The 18,914-nt window shown below is 41.7% G+C and overlaps 1 protein-coding gene across 47 annotated transcripts in view; it reads right to left on the bottom strand.

The window, feature by feature from the left end:
• Ssbp2 (single-stranded DNA binding protein 2) overlaps positions 1-18,914 on the bottom strand; it is a 288,275-nt gene that overhangs the window by 169,069 nt on the left and 100,292 nt on the right. For 26 of the 47 annotated variants that reach the window (XM_063282020.1, XM_063282022.1, XM_008760646.4 and 23 more), the window contains 2 exons: positions 16,124-16,185; positions 3,671-3,755 (listed from right to left, as the gene is read on the bottom strand). Coding sequence is in view for 43 of the 47 variants with exons in the window: in XM_008760646.4 (XP_008758868.2) it covers positions 3,671-3,755; positions 16,124-16,185 (147 nt within the window). In the remaining 4 variants the exon portion in view is untranslated. Of the gene's footprint in view, positions 1-3,670; positions 3,756-9,169; positions 9,218-16,123; positions 16,186-17,633; positions 18,820-18,914 lie in introns of all 47 variants that reach the window. The other 21 variants (XM_063282003.1, XM_039103427.2, XM_039103428.2 and 18 more) reach the window with 6 other exon arrangements.

The following is an 18,914-nucleotide window of genomic DNA, read 5'->3' as shown; positions in this document are numbered from 1 at the left end:
TTTAACAGCTGCAGGGACCCACAGCCAAACATTAGGTGGAGCTCAGGGAATCCTCTGGAAGAGGGGAAGAAAGGATTGAGGGAGCCAGAGAGGTCAAGGACACCACAAGAAAACCTACAGAATCAACCAACCGAGCCCCAAAAGGGCTGGTAGAGACTGGCCCACCCACAAGAGAGCATCCAAGAGATGGAGCTCAGCCCTCTGGATATATGTACCATGTGTACAGCTTGGTCTTCATGCGGTGCCCCTAGCAGCAGGAGCAGAGGCTGTCTCTGACTCTGTTGCCTGCTTTGGGATCCTTTACCAGTAACTGGGCTGCCTTGTCTAGCCTCAATAGAAGATCCATCTAGTCCTACTGCAAGTTGATAGGCCAAAGGGGTTGATATCCACAGGAGGCCTCCCCTTCTCTGAGGAGAAAGGGAAAAGGAGGAAGCGAGGGGAGAGGGAGGACTGAGAGGAGAGAAGAGAGGGAAAACTGTGATTGGGACATAAAGGAATTAAATTAATTTTTAAAAGACATGAGCAGAAGCATTGGAAGTAGTTCTCCTTGACTGACAACCTAACTGGGGTTAGAACACTGCCTAGGTGACACATCGGCATGCACACTGTAAAGTAATTCTACAGAGTTGTAACTGAAGTAGGAGATCCACTCTGAATATGGGTTACACCATCCCAGGAGAAGAGATGAGATACTGGTCAGAAGTGCAAAGCTTCAGTCCTGTAACATACAGAAGGCCTGGAGTGGATACAGAGCATGTAACTAATGACACTGTGTTTCATACTTACTGCCCAAGAGGACACTTACGTTAAGTACTCTTAGGGCAGTGCAGGGAAGGAAGAAGGAACCCTTGCAGGGGAGAACAGGCACGGCTCTGCCTTGAGGACGCTGTAAACGTACGCACCCCTCAGTGGCAGGGGCATATCAGTAATGCTTTGGTACAGTGTTTTAGCACAAACAATGGTTCAAAGGTATGCTTGCTCAGTTTGTCGGACTTCTTTTACTATGTGCCCACCCATGCAAAAACAAAGGTACCTTTCATTAGAAAAAGTGCATGCCCAATGCTGCAGAAAAATACCTCTACATAGTACAGTTCATATTTCATTTTCCCAAAAATTTTTATTGTCCATTTTAAGAAGAGAAGTAAAAACTTACTAAAAAGTGAAAATGGTTTTAAAGAACTCTCCTGAATATAAAATTGATAGTCACTACAGATATGTAACTCATACAAATTATGTGAAGAAAACCTAAAGTGATACATGACCCAAATATAAAAGATAATTAACATTTTAGTAAGGGGGCTACACTCATTATTTACCTTCTTAAGCTTTTATCATTTCATTTTTAAAAAAATAGTCATTTCACTTGAATCATGTAGATAAAAGCTAATAAAAGATGAAGTAGGTTTTAATCATCTGACAATTTATAAGTAAGCTTATTCTAAAGTCGTTAATAAATCTGTTTATTCTAAAGAATTCAGCCATTGAAAACATGTAAGTCAGAATGCTTCCTTGGGAACTACCATAAGGTCGTCAGGAAACATTAACTATCAGGTGGAAAGATTGCGGAACAGGCTCTAAAACCTGTGGCGCATGGAATGTTAGAGGTCACTCTGCTTCCCTTTCCCCTCTCTTCACCCAAGTCTTTCAAACCCCTTGCATGCATGAGATATGAACAGATCTACTTCAGAAACTGTACTATTCAAGAATCAGGAAAGACTCATGAACGTTTCTGTAAGTGAATTACAGAAACTAAAGAGTTTGCAAAAGCCCAGCAATTGTAGCAGACACTCAGGAAGTCCCTGTGCACGAAATCTACTGGGAGCAGCTGTGATAGTGGGAGGCGCTTGCTTTTCCACCTATACTTGTAAAGTCAGGCTCTAAAGGAGTTCAGTGGTCCCCGTAAAGTCTCGATGGAAACAGTAGGGTGGCTCTTGCCACACTATGGCATTAGTTTCTTGTTTTAAAGATTTACTTGTTTGTGCATGTGTACATGTATGTGCAAATGCCATGTGTGTACAGATGTCAGGGGTTGTCAAATAACCTGGAGCAGTTGTGAGATACCACAAAATTAATTAATTAGCTAATTAAATTAATTTTTAAAAAGAAGGCGCTGAGAACCACACTCAGGAGATGGAGATGGCTCTGGGAGACCAGCAATTCCTCTCCATAACTGAGCAATCTCTCTGGCCCCAATTAGTTTCTTAAGCTGTACGTGGAGATATTAAAGCTTCTGTAATGCTAGAGCACTGGCTCTCGCTAGTGACTTCCAATGTTAAAACTTAGTAGGCATGAGTGTAACTTAATGGTAACCCCAGTCTGTACACGTGTCTCTAGGGTAAGGACAGGAAAGATGAAGAATCCAGCTGCCCAGACCCTTGGAACCTGCCTGGTTGACATGCTGTTTTCCTTTCCCTCCTTACAAGGTGTCAGAGAGCAAAGCCACACTGCTCAGGCAAACACTGCTTGGAGCCCTGATTATTTGCCTGCCTCTCCCTTTTCCTTGTGTTCTCCTTGTCCCAGGAGCTGATGAGTACAACTGGTGTCCGTCAGGGTGCAGACCACCTCCTACCCAGGAGCCTAACTCCTTACCTCTGCAAACCCTCTGCCACCCGTTTGGGCCTATGAGTTTTCTAGACAAGTCTCCTGGTTTTCCCTTTAGAAGAACAGAGAACAGGTATGCTTCTCTTTTGAGATCTAGTTCCATTTTTCAAGACTTTCCTGCAGATGATGCTTCCCTCCGGTTAAGTACATGTCGCCAGGTATTTCTTCAGGCTCCGGACGTGACTATTTTCAGAAGAGGAAGGCAGAATTTCCTCCATCTCAGATTCAATTGATATTTCTTCTCTAGTTAGCTACACAAGAAGACCCCTCCCAGGACCATCTTATATGTAAACTGTTTCCTGAAGACATTTTTACCTCAATAGAATCTGATTTCTAAAGTAAAATCTGTATTTATAAGGCATAGTTAAGCAAAAGGGAATCTACTGCCTTTAAGAATCTTTTTAAACCACATTTTTATTTTGCTTAGAATTTTTAAGTCTCTTCTTTAATATTTCCTTTAATTCAAATAAATTTTATTTAAGAAACTGAATTCTGTAGAAGTGGTAAAAATATTCTTTATTTTTAATTCAGTATTTTTTAACTTCTCTACAAGAGTATATTATTTACATGGAGCTTAAGATGATTGTTTTGAAAATAAAGAAATACTGTTTCATTTATGCACATTTGAAATTTCAGACACTGGGAATATAGTTCAGTAAGAGAGCACTTATCAACCATGTGTGAGGGAGGCCCTGGGTTGATCTCCAGTTAACTCCTCCCGCCCTCTCGCAAAAAAAAAAAAAAAAAAGAAAGAAAGAAAGAAAGAAAAAGAAAAAGGGAAAAAAGGTGAATTTGGACAGACTGTGATTACAAAGTTGCATATATCTGCATGTATGAGTCACATACGCCTAAGGGTGAGTGCCTTTCATGCTGGGACTCAGTCCCACTCTGCGCTGTTTCAGCAAACATCAACATCCTTTTCTGCTGCTGTTTTAAATTATGAGATATACAGGCACAGCTCTTAAGTACCACAGAAAAAAGTTAAGTGGCCCAATATGTCTTTTAAGTGCAGTGATTAGAAAATAAAACCTGGCAATGACACTTTGTCTTCAAGTGTATGTTCTCTTACATAATCATGGAAGGCTTTTGCTTCGCTCGAGTGTTCACAGGTTTCCCGTCTCTCTGGAGCTGCACAGTAGAGATCCCAAAACACACTGAAAAGTAATTATGGAACATTAAAAAAATCATTAATATGACAGGACATGAAATCACAGTTCAACAACATAAGACACTTAACTCTCATGCAAACCCTTTCTCCTTCAGAACGGGTATTTCTCTGAGAGATTTAGGATCAGGCCAGGTCCTTAATGCCAAAACTATATTTTACCTAAACATTTTTCTAAAGTGTTAGGCATTCTCCTAGAAGGAGAAAGTAATTTTAAGACAGTATGGTTTTGTCTGGCCCTGAGGATCAAACCCTGATAAGTTGCTGGAAACCTTTGTCCTTATAATTGACTGTTCACATGACTGACGATTAGCTGAACGAATGCTTCAGCCAACTTTCACATGAAGAATAAAAATATAAATGATGTCCTTCTGTAATTAATAACAAAAATGTTGTTCCTTTTGTGTAAGGCAATTTTATCACCCAGCTCACAGGCCCCCACCCTAGCCAGCACATTGCATTAATCCAGCAACATTTTCCTAAAATCTCCATTGATCCTTCTTCAATTACCAAAATAGGTTAATAATTTTGCAACTAATCACCCCAATTCCTTTCCTATAATAATTAAAAAATTATACTTTAAGAAAAAGGCCCTGGTCCCCTTTCCCACTGTCAAGTTAGCTCAGCATCACCACAGGCAGAAGTTTGCGGCCTCCTGGGCACAGGGTTGACCACGTTACCCCATCTTTCCAAGTCTACACACGACCTCCACTTCGTCCAGGTTCACTTCACCTCCACATCCTGTACAAGGCCGTCCCTTTAGTGTGGAGCAGGCTGGAGGAGACAGAAGTCTGTCTTTCCCTCCTTGGGGAGAGCTCCACTTAGCAACAGCCTCCCAGGAACGTCTGAGAGAATGCAGCTCTCAGAGCAGGGCACACACACTGCTCCGTAAAGATGCACTGCAGACCAAGCTTTAGTCTGTGAGGGCACAGCAGCCTCTGACCTTTGACACCTCTCAGTCTTGCTGGTCCTCTCCTCAACAAGAAAGAAACACAGCAGCCTGGTAGCGAAGAGCATCAACGCAGCGGACTGCCTTCAAGAAGGGACGCAAACAACTGAGCAGTGTCACTTCCAGTGTCTGAGGTAGGTATTATTCCTTTTCCACTACATAGAAAAGAATTTACTTTTCCTTCTTATTAAAATCTTAAAGTAAGAGAGAACTATAAAGACGATAATAAAGACAAAAGTAAGTTGAGTTCAATGTCTTGACCAGAATGAAGGCTGTGGGTGGCCTCCCCAGAGCCCAGCAAGATAGAGGAATGAGAGTCACAGACACAGAGAAGTACGCTAGACTCCCACATGGAGGTGTGCGATGGCCTGAGTGTGCTGTGCTTGCCGGTTTGCAACTTGCTAAGGAAATGTAAAGCCCTAAAGCAGTGTTTACTCAGCAGTCACAGGATATGCTACACAGCGCCATGATGGGCAGCTCGGAATGTCCTTACGCCCAAAGCTCCATTTCCTACAACTGTCCTAAGATGTCTACCAAAAGTCATTCTGTAACTTTTAATTTTGTTTGTTTTTCTCTATGTGACATAAAGTTACCTAAACTGTCCTCAACTCTATGTAAGCAAGGATGGCCGGGAGCTCCTCTGCCTTCAGCTTCTGCCTCCCAAGTGCTGAGCTGACAGTCATGCACCAGCACACTCTCTTGGCTATTACATTTAAAAGACCAGATTTCACAACTACTGCTCTCACTGACTATGTCCTAAAAATGATTACGAATCTTTATTTACACACATGAATATTTATCTTATAGCAGTGACCTGTTTACTTCTGTTTTGTCGCTAACAAATTTAACGGGCAACCAAAAGTTTACATGGTCAGGTTTGCAGATAATTAGCAAATTAAAATATAAAATAAGGTTATAGATGTTACTTTAGAGGACTTTTGTCTTCTCTAATAAAGGTTAAAAAAATGCCTCACCTAAAAACATTCGTCTGCCCCACAGATTTTTTAGTCATAGGTAGCCTTGTTCCAAGCCACCTTGTAGGTAAGTGTATTCTTTCCATGCTACGCTGGCTAGTTATGGCAACATGGCACAGACTAGAGACACCTGGGAAAAGACAGCCACCATGGAGGAGCTGCCTCCTTTCCGCTGTCTGCTGCGTTCCTTAGGGCATTGTCCTGAGTGCTGACTGAGTGGAAGGCCCTACTGGGTGAACTAAGATTACTGAGGGAACAGAGGGAACCGGCCATGAGCAGCTCCTCGTCTCAGCTCCTGCTGAGACCCTGCTCTCACCTTTCTGGCATGGACTGAGGGTAACCTAGAGTACGCCACATAAGCCTTTTCCTCTCTGAGCTGCTTTTGGTCAGGTCAGCAACGGAGAAGCAAACTGGGAGACTTGGATTCACATGGTCTACTCTGTGGGGTCAAAGGTTATCCAGCCAAGATAGGCCAGGGAAACAATGGGAGAAAAGATACCAAAGAAAGCTCATAAAATAGGATGTTTTATTTTAGAAACTGCATTTCATAGTTAAGTCTAGAGTAATCTAAGACATAATTATGAAATTTTAAGAAATAAAATTACAAAACCAAAGAGAGCAAAGTTCAGCACCAGACTATGCATGTTTTAAAAAGGCATCATCTGCTCTATAGCTATGTTTGTTGAGCTCTAATAAATACAGGTGGAGAAGATGTTCTAAAACTTTATTTTCTCCTAAGGCTCAATCATGTCAGTAATATAGGCCATTAGCACTCTGACTGTCACCCTAATGTTTGGGACCAAGGGACTACATTAACAACCATAAAGCACCAAGAAGGCCAAAGGACACGGTTTTGGCACTGATGCATGCTTGACTAAGGAACAGTGCACAAACTTCTTAACTTCTCTAGTCTTAGCTTATAATTTAGAAAATAAGGTCATTAAAGCAAGATACTCTGTATTAAACCCTTCATGAACTGAAAAAACAAACTTTGAACTACCTTTCCTTCTAGTAGTCTTTAAACTCTTATCTGGGTTATGTATACCATATACTGCTGTGGGAACAAAAGGCACACCCATAGCACGCAGGGGACTGAATCTTAAAGCAGTGATGAGCTGATATGAAAGTCACTGAACTGCTAACTCTCTTAAAATATAAAAGTGGTATTTAATACATCATTAAAACTCACAAATGCCCCATGGGCTCATATAGTGACAGTGAATTTATCCCTCAGAGGAAGATTCACTGAGATACTTAATTTGCCCTTCCTGACCAGGTTTTATTATGAGCTCTTTGATGACTACTCAACCTGGTCCTCCTGGTCCTTGCATCCCAGGAGCTCTAAAAGCGCAGCCTCTAGACCTTTGTGGAGACAGACTCCACAGACTGAGGTGCTACAGACTAAGGAGCTTGAAAGCCAAGTGTTACCTTTGGTATACAGTGAGCTCAACATGGCAGTTTATGCTTTAAATTTACATACTATGATTATCACTGAGAAAGAAGTGGAAATGTGAATTCTATAAATGAAGACAAGCGCTGCATAAACAGAAGCAAAATTACCAAGTGGTAAAGTATTTGGGTGTCCATTATTAGACTCAGTGTTAACATCCACCCAGTATGAATGAAGGAAAACAAAGCTAATGTCCAAATTTCTGGTTCTCACCAAAATAGCTTTTACTTCTACCCCTAAAGCCATGATTCAAGTGTGAGTTAGCTAGCATTTATGGGAAGGCAACAGAGAAAACAAGATGGCTACCAAGAGACTATAAAGTTAATAAACAGAAGGTAGAACCTCAAGTACAGCATGCAGATAATGGGCTTTCTAAAAATAGATATTTGAAAAATTAAAAGGTAAAAAAGAAAGAAATTCCTTCGGGAAAAAATATTTTTGAGAAAAAAAGCCATAAGTTCAAGTATGAACAGCTAGGGAAGTCACTTCTCTACACAATCCCTACAAAAGTTTGGACCTGGAATGTGCCCCATGTTAAAAGCGTACCCAGCTTGGCACTGAGTATCCTAGAAAGGGTACCTCCTGGTATCCTTGAGGTGGGAAGCGAGATACCAGATCCTTCCTTTTTCTAGGTCCAGACCATTAGGCCTCGTGGCTGCTCTACCATGTGCTCCACCCACAAGGAGCGGCCTTAGGGACAAAGAAAATAAGCCAATAAGTCATAGGCTAAAACCTGAAAAACCGTAAGCCAAAGTCACTCCTTCATCTTCTAAGTGACTGTCCCAGGCACAACAAAGCTTATTGCACAACCACAAAGCGTGCTAACTTACTCTCTGTTGAACAAAACCATTTAATCACAAGACCCAGGTACTTCATTCAAAACAGACAGAAAAAACTCTTCACCTTACCATTTTCACACATGCATTTACCATAGTAATTAGTATTTCATAGTTTTCAGAGTATTAAATTTTGCTCCATTTTATAAATTCTTCTGCTCCTGAATTAATGATGAGTTCATATTTTAAAGTCTGGTAAGTTAGCATCCTCTGGATCTGTGTTAAATTCAAACACCACAATCCTGCACTTGATCCGAATTATTACTTAAGACAAATTATATAATTTTACTAAGACAATAAAGGTGAGGGCTGGGCTTAAACGTTTTAATTATTACCTTATTTTGCTTCTGTGTAGGTTCAGCAATGAGAGTTCAAGTTTCAAGTCTCCTAATTCTGATTACGGACAGGTCTACACAGATTCAGCTGTGTGAACAGCATCCATTATTATAAGAATGGCAGGGAAGACCCCATGAGTAATACCCTAGCTCTATTCCTCTTACTCTAATTTTGTTCCTGAGTATCCTATGATAACCACATCCTTACCTTCTCTGCAGCTGCCAGTGGTCCAAAGATGCCTCACTGCAGAGAAAACTCCAGAGAAAACATCCCGAGTCCTTTCTTACACATCCAGCATGTAAACTGCCCCTTTAACAGGCTATGTACCTCAAGTCTTAGAGACTACTCAAACAGTGAATCAGCACTGGTAAAGAATTACTGACCCCACTATGTTCCCTGAGGAGCCGCTGGCCCTTGGTGGGAATCCAGCTTTGCTCTCTTCTGCTGACCCTCTCAGCTCTCCCTTGTAGCCCATCCCATTCCTTTGTGTTATAAGCAGATACCTTTCTGTTTGGAACCCCCAGTGCCTGCCTAATCCAGGCTTGAACTCAGATAGGTGATGACACTCTCTTTCTTGTCTTCCATTTCAGTCCTGTTAACACCACCAGCCCTCTATCAACCTTGATTTTATTTACTAGAGACTCCAACACTTGGCAGAGACACAGGATGCCCTGCCCCAGTCCTTATATCCCTGTCACTGCAGATACAGGCTTTGTCCCACTTCAATGACCTTTGCCCCAAACACCACCTCAACTCCCTAGGACCCTGCCTCTTGGTGTGCAAAGGGTCCTCTTAGCTCTCTCCATAGCCCTTCCAAGCCTTTTCTACCAGCCCAGTCCTATTCCCTATGACACTCACGGACTGTAGAAGCACTCTGGACCAGGGATCGACAGCCACCACACCTTCCTAAGGCAACAGAAACCAAGGAAAGGATCATACAGCAAACAAAGACAAGACCAGATATCGACACCTAGAATTATCTGTTATCACTGCCTAGACACTGTTGTAAAAACAAGGCCATGAAAAGTCAAGGCAATGTGCTCCCACCAGCACCTTACTTACTACAGTATCCCTGAGAAATGCAAAGCACCTTTGGCACAAGACAAGAACTTCAAAATAGCAGTTACAAGTGTGTGCAAGGACCTTATAGACTATATGAATAAATTCCTCAAGGACTTTGATTTGGCCTAACCCAACATCTACCCAATCAATGAAATGCTGGAGTGTATAAAGGGGACCAGTCTTATAGATCCAAAACTACAGGATCTCCATAACACAGAGCAATAACAGAATATCCAAAAGGAGACCTAGTAAAATTCCAAGGTAAAAAAGTAACAGAAGCCAGAGGCCTCATACCAGACCAACAAGTCATTGCAATGACCATTTGCAAGCAAAGAAGTATGGCCAAAAGGATATAGTGCGAGACACACTGGGACACACTACAGCTTCCATGGTGAGATTTTTTTTTCTCTCTATTGAGTTGGAGGTAGCAAAGGTGGAAGACAAGGCTATGGGAGAAGGAGATGAGTGGAAATTAGATGCACAATATCAAAGTTCACAGAGAACCAGTAAAAAAAAATTTAAAGAATATGTTGTAGGAAAAAAATTCAATTAAAAAACAGAATCATTCCTTCTTTAAAAGGGGAACAAGAATACCCTTGGCAGGAAATAGGGAGGCAAAGTTTAGAACAGAGGCTGAAGGCACACCCATTCAGAGCCTGCCCCACATGTGGCCCATACATATACAGCCACCCAATTAGATAAGATGGATGAAGCAAAGAAGTGCAGGCCGACAGGAGCCGGATGTAGATCCCTCCTGAGAGACACACCCAGAATACAGCAAATACATAGGCGAATGCCATCATTAAACCACTGAACTGAGAATAGGACCCCCGTTGAAGGAATCAGAGAAAGAACTGGAAGAGCTTGAAGGGGCTCGAGACCCCATATGTACAACAATGCCAAGCAACCAGAGCTTCCAGGGACTAAGCCACTACCTAAAGACTATACATGGACTGACCCTGGACTCTGACCTCATAGGTAGCAATGCATATCTTAGTAAGAGCACCAGTGGAAGGGGAAGCCCTTGGTCCTGCTAAGACTGAACCCCCAGTGAACATGATTGTTGGGGGGAGGGTGGTAATGGGGGGAGGATGAGGAGGGGAACACCTATATAGAAGGGGAGGGGGAGGGATTAGGGGGATGTTGGCCCGGAAACTGGGAAAGGGAATAACAATCGAAATGTAAATAAGAAATGCTCAAGTTAATAAAAATAAAAAATAAATAAAATAAAATAAAATAAAATAAAATAAAATAAAATAAAATAAAAAAACAAACCAGAATTATTACCCCTGGGGCTGAAGAGTTAGCTTTGCAGTTAAGAACTCGTTCTGCTTTTAGAGAGGACTCAAGTTTGGGTCAAGGTATGTGTATGAGGCAGATCACAACTGACTACTCTAGAAGCTCTCAACTCCAGAGGGACCTGCATTCACTCCACATGTATTTATGCGCATGCACGCATACACGCACGCACGCACACACACACACATGCACACACACACATACACACACATGCACACAGATAATAAAAATAATAAATATTTATTAAAAATAAATCTTAACCCTTATTGAAATGATCTCTGATTACAAATCAAGATGCTTCACTTCTGATAAAAATGGAGAAAATTATATCTATTTAAGGGGCTTATGAGGATTCAAATGATGATATATGCAAAAGTACTTTTAAGACATTTAAAGCACTTTAAAAAATTATTCTAACAAGGTTTCTTATAGCTAGACCAATCAGGAAAAAGTTGCATACTAAATGAATAAAATCTGTCTTCCTTTTCTTTCCAATTCTTTCTGTTTTACAAAAGATTCATTCTGTGTTTTTTTGGGGGGGAGGGGTGTCGGGAGGGGCTTTGTTTTCTTTGTTTTCGTCTCCAGCACATTTTCCTTATTTCACACATTCCTTTCCTCTTCTCTGAGACTAAAGTCTGCTTTTTCTCTATGGAATCAGCAACTCTGGCAAGTTTACCCCGTTTGCACGCTGACTAAAGCCTTCTTTCTCTCCCAGGTACTGCCTTGGCTGTCTTGCAGTTGTGGTTCACTGACTATTCCAGAAGGCACACCAACAGCAGTGAGGACCAGCCAACCAATCACTACCACTCCTGCCCAGCAGGCCACTCAAGTGTTCTAACTCTTCCGTCCCGTGTCGGGCTACCCGTAGCTCTATGCCATGTCATCATGAGCTTAAAATCACCAGTGCTAGCACTGATTTCATTTCCAGCTGTCAAGTGAAATGAACTAAGTCCTTATATTAATCTTATCAGTTATATATTTTAGAATACAAATGTATAGACCTAAGATTATTTTAAATGGTAGTTTTAATTTTTATGTTATAAATTAAAATGCACAGTATTTTTTAATTAAGTCATCAGACGGTAAGTTTTTGTGAGACTCTATTTTCAAATTTCATGGGTTTAAAAATACATTTACTTCAGAGGAAAAAAATTTCTTGGAATTTTTATTTTTAAAATTAATGGAAGAAGTGGGAACATTTGTTCACAAGTACAAACAAGAAGTAAATTTCCAGTGCTATATGCTCTAGAGGAAGGTAACAGGCTGAAACTGGGAAATTGCATGTTCCACTATAGTACAAAAGGGATAGACCGCTTCTGCAGAGATCAGGTCAGAGGTAAGACTGAAGGTTACAAACCATCTGTTTCCTCAACAGCACAATCCCTCTTCTCCCCAAGGCTGGTGTGTGTGTGTGTGTGTGTGTGTGTGTGTGTGTGTGTGTGTGTGTGTGTGTGTGTGTGTGTGTGTTTCTCCAGTTCTTTTCTTTGACTTTTCACTCTTAGGTTGTGTTTTATGCTAACTCTGGAACTCTGGAAACATTACACATGACATTATATCCTTCAACTACTCCAGGAAACCCTCAAACTGAAAAAAATTGATTATGATGGTCTTGTATATTTCATATCACAATGTTTTAAGGCATTTTTGATAACTGAACCAAAATATCTCAAAAACTCAACTCCAAGGTGGAAGGAGAGAAGACACAGAGCCACAGAGCAAGGATAAGGGTCCAGATTCAAGATGTCCCTTTAAAAGAAAACCCCAGCAACTGTCAGCTATCTCTTTACCCATCTGACCACAAGTCTTGCCTTGTTATGTCCTATGGGTACCTTCACTTCTGAGCACTTAGCCTGCTCTATGGTATATGCTGCTAAGTCCCAAATGGTTACATAGCTATCTCAGCACTATAGACCCAGACCTCTCACTTTGTATAGGGCATCTCTACCTGAGTTCTCAAAATTTAACCTATGCAAACTAATGCTTGCTCCTCTTTCTAAAACTTATGTCGTCTGCATTACCTCCTCAATGGCATCACTGTCTATCCCATCACTCAAGTCTAAGAATGGAAACCTGTTTGTTCAATTCAAAATAATCACACACATTGTTATCTCTAACCCTAACCACTGTTCAGCTAAACAACTACAAGCCCCTATACCAATCTCTACCTCTGTTCTCAACCCTTTGACTCCTCTCCATGATGATGCCCAGTACTAGTCTAAAAGCACTGAACTAAGCATGAAATATACTTCGTTTAAAATGTCAGAGTGGTAAATCCAAAATGCTTCACGGACTCTATAACTCCTAATCTGGCCTCTGCCTTTTTTCCTAGCTGTGAATACTCCTTTTCCTAGTACCACAACCTCAATGGTAAATGGTTCGACTACCTATTACAGTCAACCCCCTCTTATGCCTCTATATTAACTATTATTTGCCCTTGATACTTGTCCTCAACTACCTTTCAGTTCAGCTTTGATTTACTTCCTCTGCAATGCCTTTTCTTATTCTCCCGACAAGAGTGAATGCAGCTTCTGCATTTATATTATAAATATATATTTATATTTTTATCATAACACACATACTTCTCTTATATTTTTTTTACTTGTTTATCTAGTCCACCAATTTTCTGGAGGGTGATATAGTTTGCACAAAGTTTACTTTATATTTAGTACACAGGCTTAAACAAAACGACAATTCCAATTTCAAATCCTTTTGAAAAGTGACAGGAAGTCATAAAACTATAGCTGGTCCACTGATTGGTCTTAGCTGGGCTCCATAAGCTATAAATAGTCAAATACTTGGTTCCATCAGCACCAGCAGTCTCCTGGGTAGTGACAAAGGGAACCACTAACACAGGCCTACCTCATTCATCAGACCACAGACTACAAGGCCCAGTTCTAAACTCTTAAGACAACACGGCCATGGATCTGTTGGATTTAATTCAGCCCTCAGTAAAAGTTTCCCTCTGCAAAATGGTCAGGGATGCTTATTAGTCACGCATTGTTCGGGAAGGGTAGAGCCACAGCTTTTGGTAGTGCTCAGAGTGCACCTTCACTTCAAAACTGTTAATCATCTAGGACTGACATATATGAAACAAGTGTTAAAAGAACATATTGATAGTTCTGTGGGGAAACCCAAGAGAATATTGTTAAATATTACATATGCTGTACGTTAAGTTCAACATACATAGATTACATGCCTTCTGAATCTCTGAGTCACAGAAAGGAGGAACAATGGCAGGTTTAAAAGCCATTGCTTCTGATAGCTGATAGATAAAGAACTAAGTCTAGCACAAAGACAGGACAAGGATGTAGGACGTTGTTATCAATCACCGTGATGAAGATATAGGTTAACTTAGTGAAGAAGTAGAAAAAATGAAGTAGGCATAAAAAATAAACATAGAGAAAAACTAAACATCCTCACCCTTTTACTCCACATATTCAGTATGAACAGACATCTATGGTAACGCCTATGGTACTTTATACTCATAAGCATCAGCACATCTATAAAGATGTCAACAGAAGAGAAGACTTAATGGCACTTAGAAGGTAGCTACAAATTTAGGGCTGAAGCTACAGTACAGAAGCAGAGCACTTCCCCACTTCCCTACTATGCATTAGACCCCCAAGCTCAATCCCCTTGAGTTAGAAAAAAGAAAAGAGTATAGATCTAAATACCTTCACTACATCATATACCAAATTACAATTTTGATTGTTTTTAACACTATACAAGAGACCAGCCTTAGTCCCAGAAAACAGCACAATGACCTTGCACAACTGTAGTGGACATGGACGGTTGGTCCAATTACAGGAACAATGTTCAAACAAAGGCTTGCACCTGTTCCTGCTGTGTGTGAGAGACAAACGGGAAACCCACAACCACAACTGACCAAGTGCGGTTCCAGTGCCACAGAACTTCAAGTAAGTCATGTGTCTACGGGAGAGGTTAAAAAGATGATGCTTAAATAATGTACAGAGGAAACTCCATGCTTGACACTGAAAGAGGCCCTTTGGTTCCTTCCTTTAAAGATGATGTTAGAAATGAGTGGTCAAGGCAACAGGTGATGCTTCTGATAGCGAGGGAGGGAGGGACACACACACACACACACACACACACACACACAGAGAGAGAGAGAGAGAGAGAGAGAGAGAGAGAGAGAGAGAGAGAGAGAGAGAGACCCAGCTAGCTATCTGAAGATCTGTCCTCCCAATTGCAGCTGCAGGAAAGCTAACTTCCCACCTAAAACGTGCACTAGCACAATCACTGTCCTGAGCGCCCTCATCAGAGCTTCTCACATCATACTTGACAGAGAATAAGAACTGCATTTCTTAACGTCAAACCTACAAGCGTCCCTGCACTCCTGTCTCACCACAGTAGCAGATAGACTCGTCTCTCTTAGAGACCCAGCATGTGTGTGATGGTACACTCTTTCCCTACCCCTTGTAGTAGCAAGCTCCGCTCATCTACCTCTCCTCTGTGAGCCCAGGATGGCTAACCCTCTCGAAGTCAACCGCATGCTTTGCCAGGTGTCACCCTTTACTCTCATCCGAGCTGAGGCTCTTGAACAGCTCACTACATCCACCCTTTGCCAACCTCAGCTTCCCAGTCTTGAATGGGTTCACCAGATCTACTGTTTGCTGCTGTCACTTTACGATCTGACTGCCTATTGTTGAATATGCCAATCAGACTTCTATCTCCTACCCTCAGTGCTCCCAAGAGAAGTGAAGCTCAGAGAAGAAACTGGGAGGCTGGCACACCAACACGGAGGACTGTCTAGTACTAACTTAGTCTCATGATAACTCTTAGCCCTCTTTATAAAAACCAATCTTATAGCTAGTTAGTAAGTAAGTTAAGAGCAAAGAAAAAGTGCCATCCTTATCTGCCACAGCAAGACAAGAAAGGAGGCTGCTATGGCATGAATTGTACCTTCTCCACATTTAAATGCTGAAGTCCTGACTCCCTGTGTGATGGCCCTTTGAGGTGAGGTCTCTGGAAAATAATCACATTTAGCTGACATCATGAGGGCAGAACCATCACGATGATATTAGTTCCCATTAAGAATAAACACTGATGCCTTGTGCTCTCTCCCTCCCACCACTACACAAAGATAGGCTGCCTACAAGCCATCAGGACAGCCCTCCTTAGAAGGCTGATCTCGGACAGCTGTCCTCTGCAACCCTGAGGAAATCCACTTCACTGGATGTGCCATCTGACCTATGGTATTTCCTATAGCAATTCTCCAAAGGAAGGTCATGAGCACAGTTAGAACCCCGCGCACCAGCTCCAATTCCAGTCGGAGTCAATAGAAGTATCTTTAAGTAAATTCAAGGATGTTGGTCTTGAGGTTTTGTTTTTGGTTCCAAATACAACCTTTTAGTTCACAACTGTAGAAAATGAGAGTAGGGGATCGTAAAGAGTTTAGTATCACATAAAAATGAAATAAAGAATACTTACCACCACCAAGAATGTAAGAATCCTGGCGGCTCCCCCAATGTGATGTTTTTTTCCCATCTTATCTAAAATGAATAAAAAAGAATATTAAATACTGTCAGTGCAGTACTTTGCCTCACACACATTACCAAGCAACGCTCTTCTCCTTTAAAATGCTACAGAGCTTCCCAGCTCTCATCTCCGTGCTTTGCTCAGGCCCCAGTACCCTACAAGGTGATTAGGGGACTGACTGGTGCATGAGAAGATGCCGCCATAACTTCCTTGAGTTTACTTCCCACCACTCCAGTAATAAACTGTCATGTCTTGGTGCTCTAAGGCCACCTGTCCATGATCTTTAAGAAGCTCCCAACGGACCAGAGAAATGACTAAGCCAGTAAAGGCATTTTCTGTGCAAGTCTAGTGACCAAAGTTCAAACCTAGGAACCTACATAAAGGTAGTAGAAGGGAACCCGAGTTGTCCTGCTTCTACATGCATGTCATGGCACATGCATTCCCCCATACCTGTAAGTGCATGTGCATGCACACGCATACACATACAAATTAATTAATAAGTCACCTGACACTAAGAACGTGTTTCCTACCTCAGTCTCTCATTACCTGCCCCCCTGCTAAGTTGTTATCCACACCGAGTTCTAAGAGGACACTGAAATTAGGAAGGAGGGAAAGAATTGCTAACACCATCGTCGTTAGGGCTGCTCCACCAGCAGCAGAGTGAAGAAGCCACTCATTCCACTCCATCTGTTTTAGCATAAACTTCTTGGCCCCTGAATTGCGCAAACACAGTTGAGCAACAGCTTGCCCTCAAGAGCTGCAGTCCAGGTTCATGAGGCTACCCTGAGTCCTCAAGTAACTGAAGCCAGTCAAAAATTCAGCTATACAAAACCTCTTACCCATAGTTTTGTAACCAGAACCTCTTTAGTTTGATCTTTCAGCCCTGATTGGTTATGGGGATGAATGATTTTATGTAAATATGTCACTTCAATGTTCCTCCTGTACTTTTTAGAATAAGCAGTCTAGTTACTTGACTAGATTATATTCTTTCTGTTGTATTTAGTGTGCTTTTAATTAGCATGTCTGGATCCTGACTGATAGCACCACATCACAGCACTTCATGAAAGAATACTTAAATTGCATTCCTTTTAAGCACAATGAAGCACAGACATTAAAGTTTAGTGGTTTTACAACTTTGCTATGTGAACCAAGAAAAATTTAAGACTCTTGTTTGGCTCTGTTTTCTCATCTATAACATAAGCTAGTAATCATCTACCTACAAAATGTTTGAGAGGATTAAGCTGGTCCGTTCAGCACTCAAAATAGTGAGTACAGAAAGAGTGTAACTGTTAGCTGCTGAACTGTTTGCTTTGACCCTGAAGAAAATTCTCACAAAAATTACTCCAGCATCACTGTCACCACAAAACAAACAAACAAAAAAGTCAGATATAAGTCACAGAGAAACAAGTGTTTCGGTTTATACTAAACAAATTTAGCTTACTAATCAGAACACGTAGCATACCTCCATACAACCAGGGAAGACAATACAGTTAGATGTACCAAAAAGCGGGCTGAAACAGAGCCCCACCGCTGAAGAGTCTGTGAAAGGGAGACTAGTCAACAGGTGATCACAGCACAGCGGCCTTTGCACATAAATGGAAATCGTACTATGGGACACTTGGAGGGTGAGCTTTAAACCCAGTCTGCAGAGAGAAGGGAAAGCTGCCTAGAGGAACTCAGGGGTTAGGAATTTGCTAAGTTTCGTAGGTGCAGAACACTGGAAGGCTTGTTCATCTCTGCATCTCCCCACTCTCTGTAATGCCGAGGAAGAAGTGACCACTCAGTGCACATGTGGAGAGTACTGCAGAAAACATTATGTGTTCCCTGGCTCACTTAAACGGCAGCTTCTAGAACCAGCTGGGTGACTGCAAACTTGATCAGAGGCACATATCTTTGGAGAGTCCTCTGCTGAGGAGGAGTCTCAGAGTTTACCAAGCACATCCGATCATTCTCTTGCCACTGCCACATCAATGCACTGCAAATCTGCTTCAAGCAAACTGCAGCAAATCCTCTGATTCCTCCCAGCGGTGAAAAGTAAACCAGGACATTTCCAAATCTCTGAAGAGGCAGAGCTGTAAACAAATGCTTGTGGTCCTTCTGTTGTAGTTAAGGGGTAATAATGAGGAACAGGAGAAAGGGAGGGCCGCTCTTTTCAGAGCTGAAGGAAGAAAGAGTAGTACACCTGCCATTGCGCTGAGCCCTGACTAGTAAGTTAAAGCCCTGTACACTGAGCTGTCATCGTGCTTGCTGGCCTGGGAGGAAGAGGTCGAACATCCATCCTCTTTTCCAGTGCTCCTGGGCAGATGCTCGGCTCCTGGTCAGGTACTCTCTTTGCTCTACACTCCAAATACAGATCTTACTGTGGTGCTGAACTGCTAGCTGGTCTCAGCTGTACCTCACCCACACAGATAATACGTAGGTTACTGTCTGGCAGTGAATTGGAGAATAAAGTCAGGTTTCTTTGTATTTTGATGGAAAAAGTTTATAATTTTTATGATGAAGAATCAAAAGTAGATCCAACCATTTGTCTATGAATTTCATAAAGTCATTGTTTTTGATAGCTGAGTAATATTCCATTGTGTAGATGTCCCACATTTTCTGTATCCATTCCTCTGTTGAAGGGCATCTGGGTTCTTTCCAGCTTCTGGCTATTATAAATAAGGTTATTATGAACATAGTGGAACATGTGTCTTTGTTATATGTTGGAGCATCGTTTGGGGATATGCCCAGGAGTGGTATAGCT

The sequence above is a fragment of the Rattus norvegicus genome, chromosome 2 (genome assembly GCF_036323735.1).
Source record: "Rattus norvegicus strain BN/NHsdMcwi chromosome 2, GRCr8, whole genome shotgun sequence".
NCBI classification, from domain to species: Eukaryota; Metazoa; Chordata; class Mammalia; order Rodentia; family Muridae; genus Rattus; species Rattus norvegicus.
Note: the sequence above shows the minus strand (reverse complement) of the source record. Positions and strands in the feature narration are given on the sequence as shown.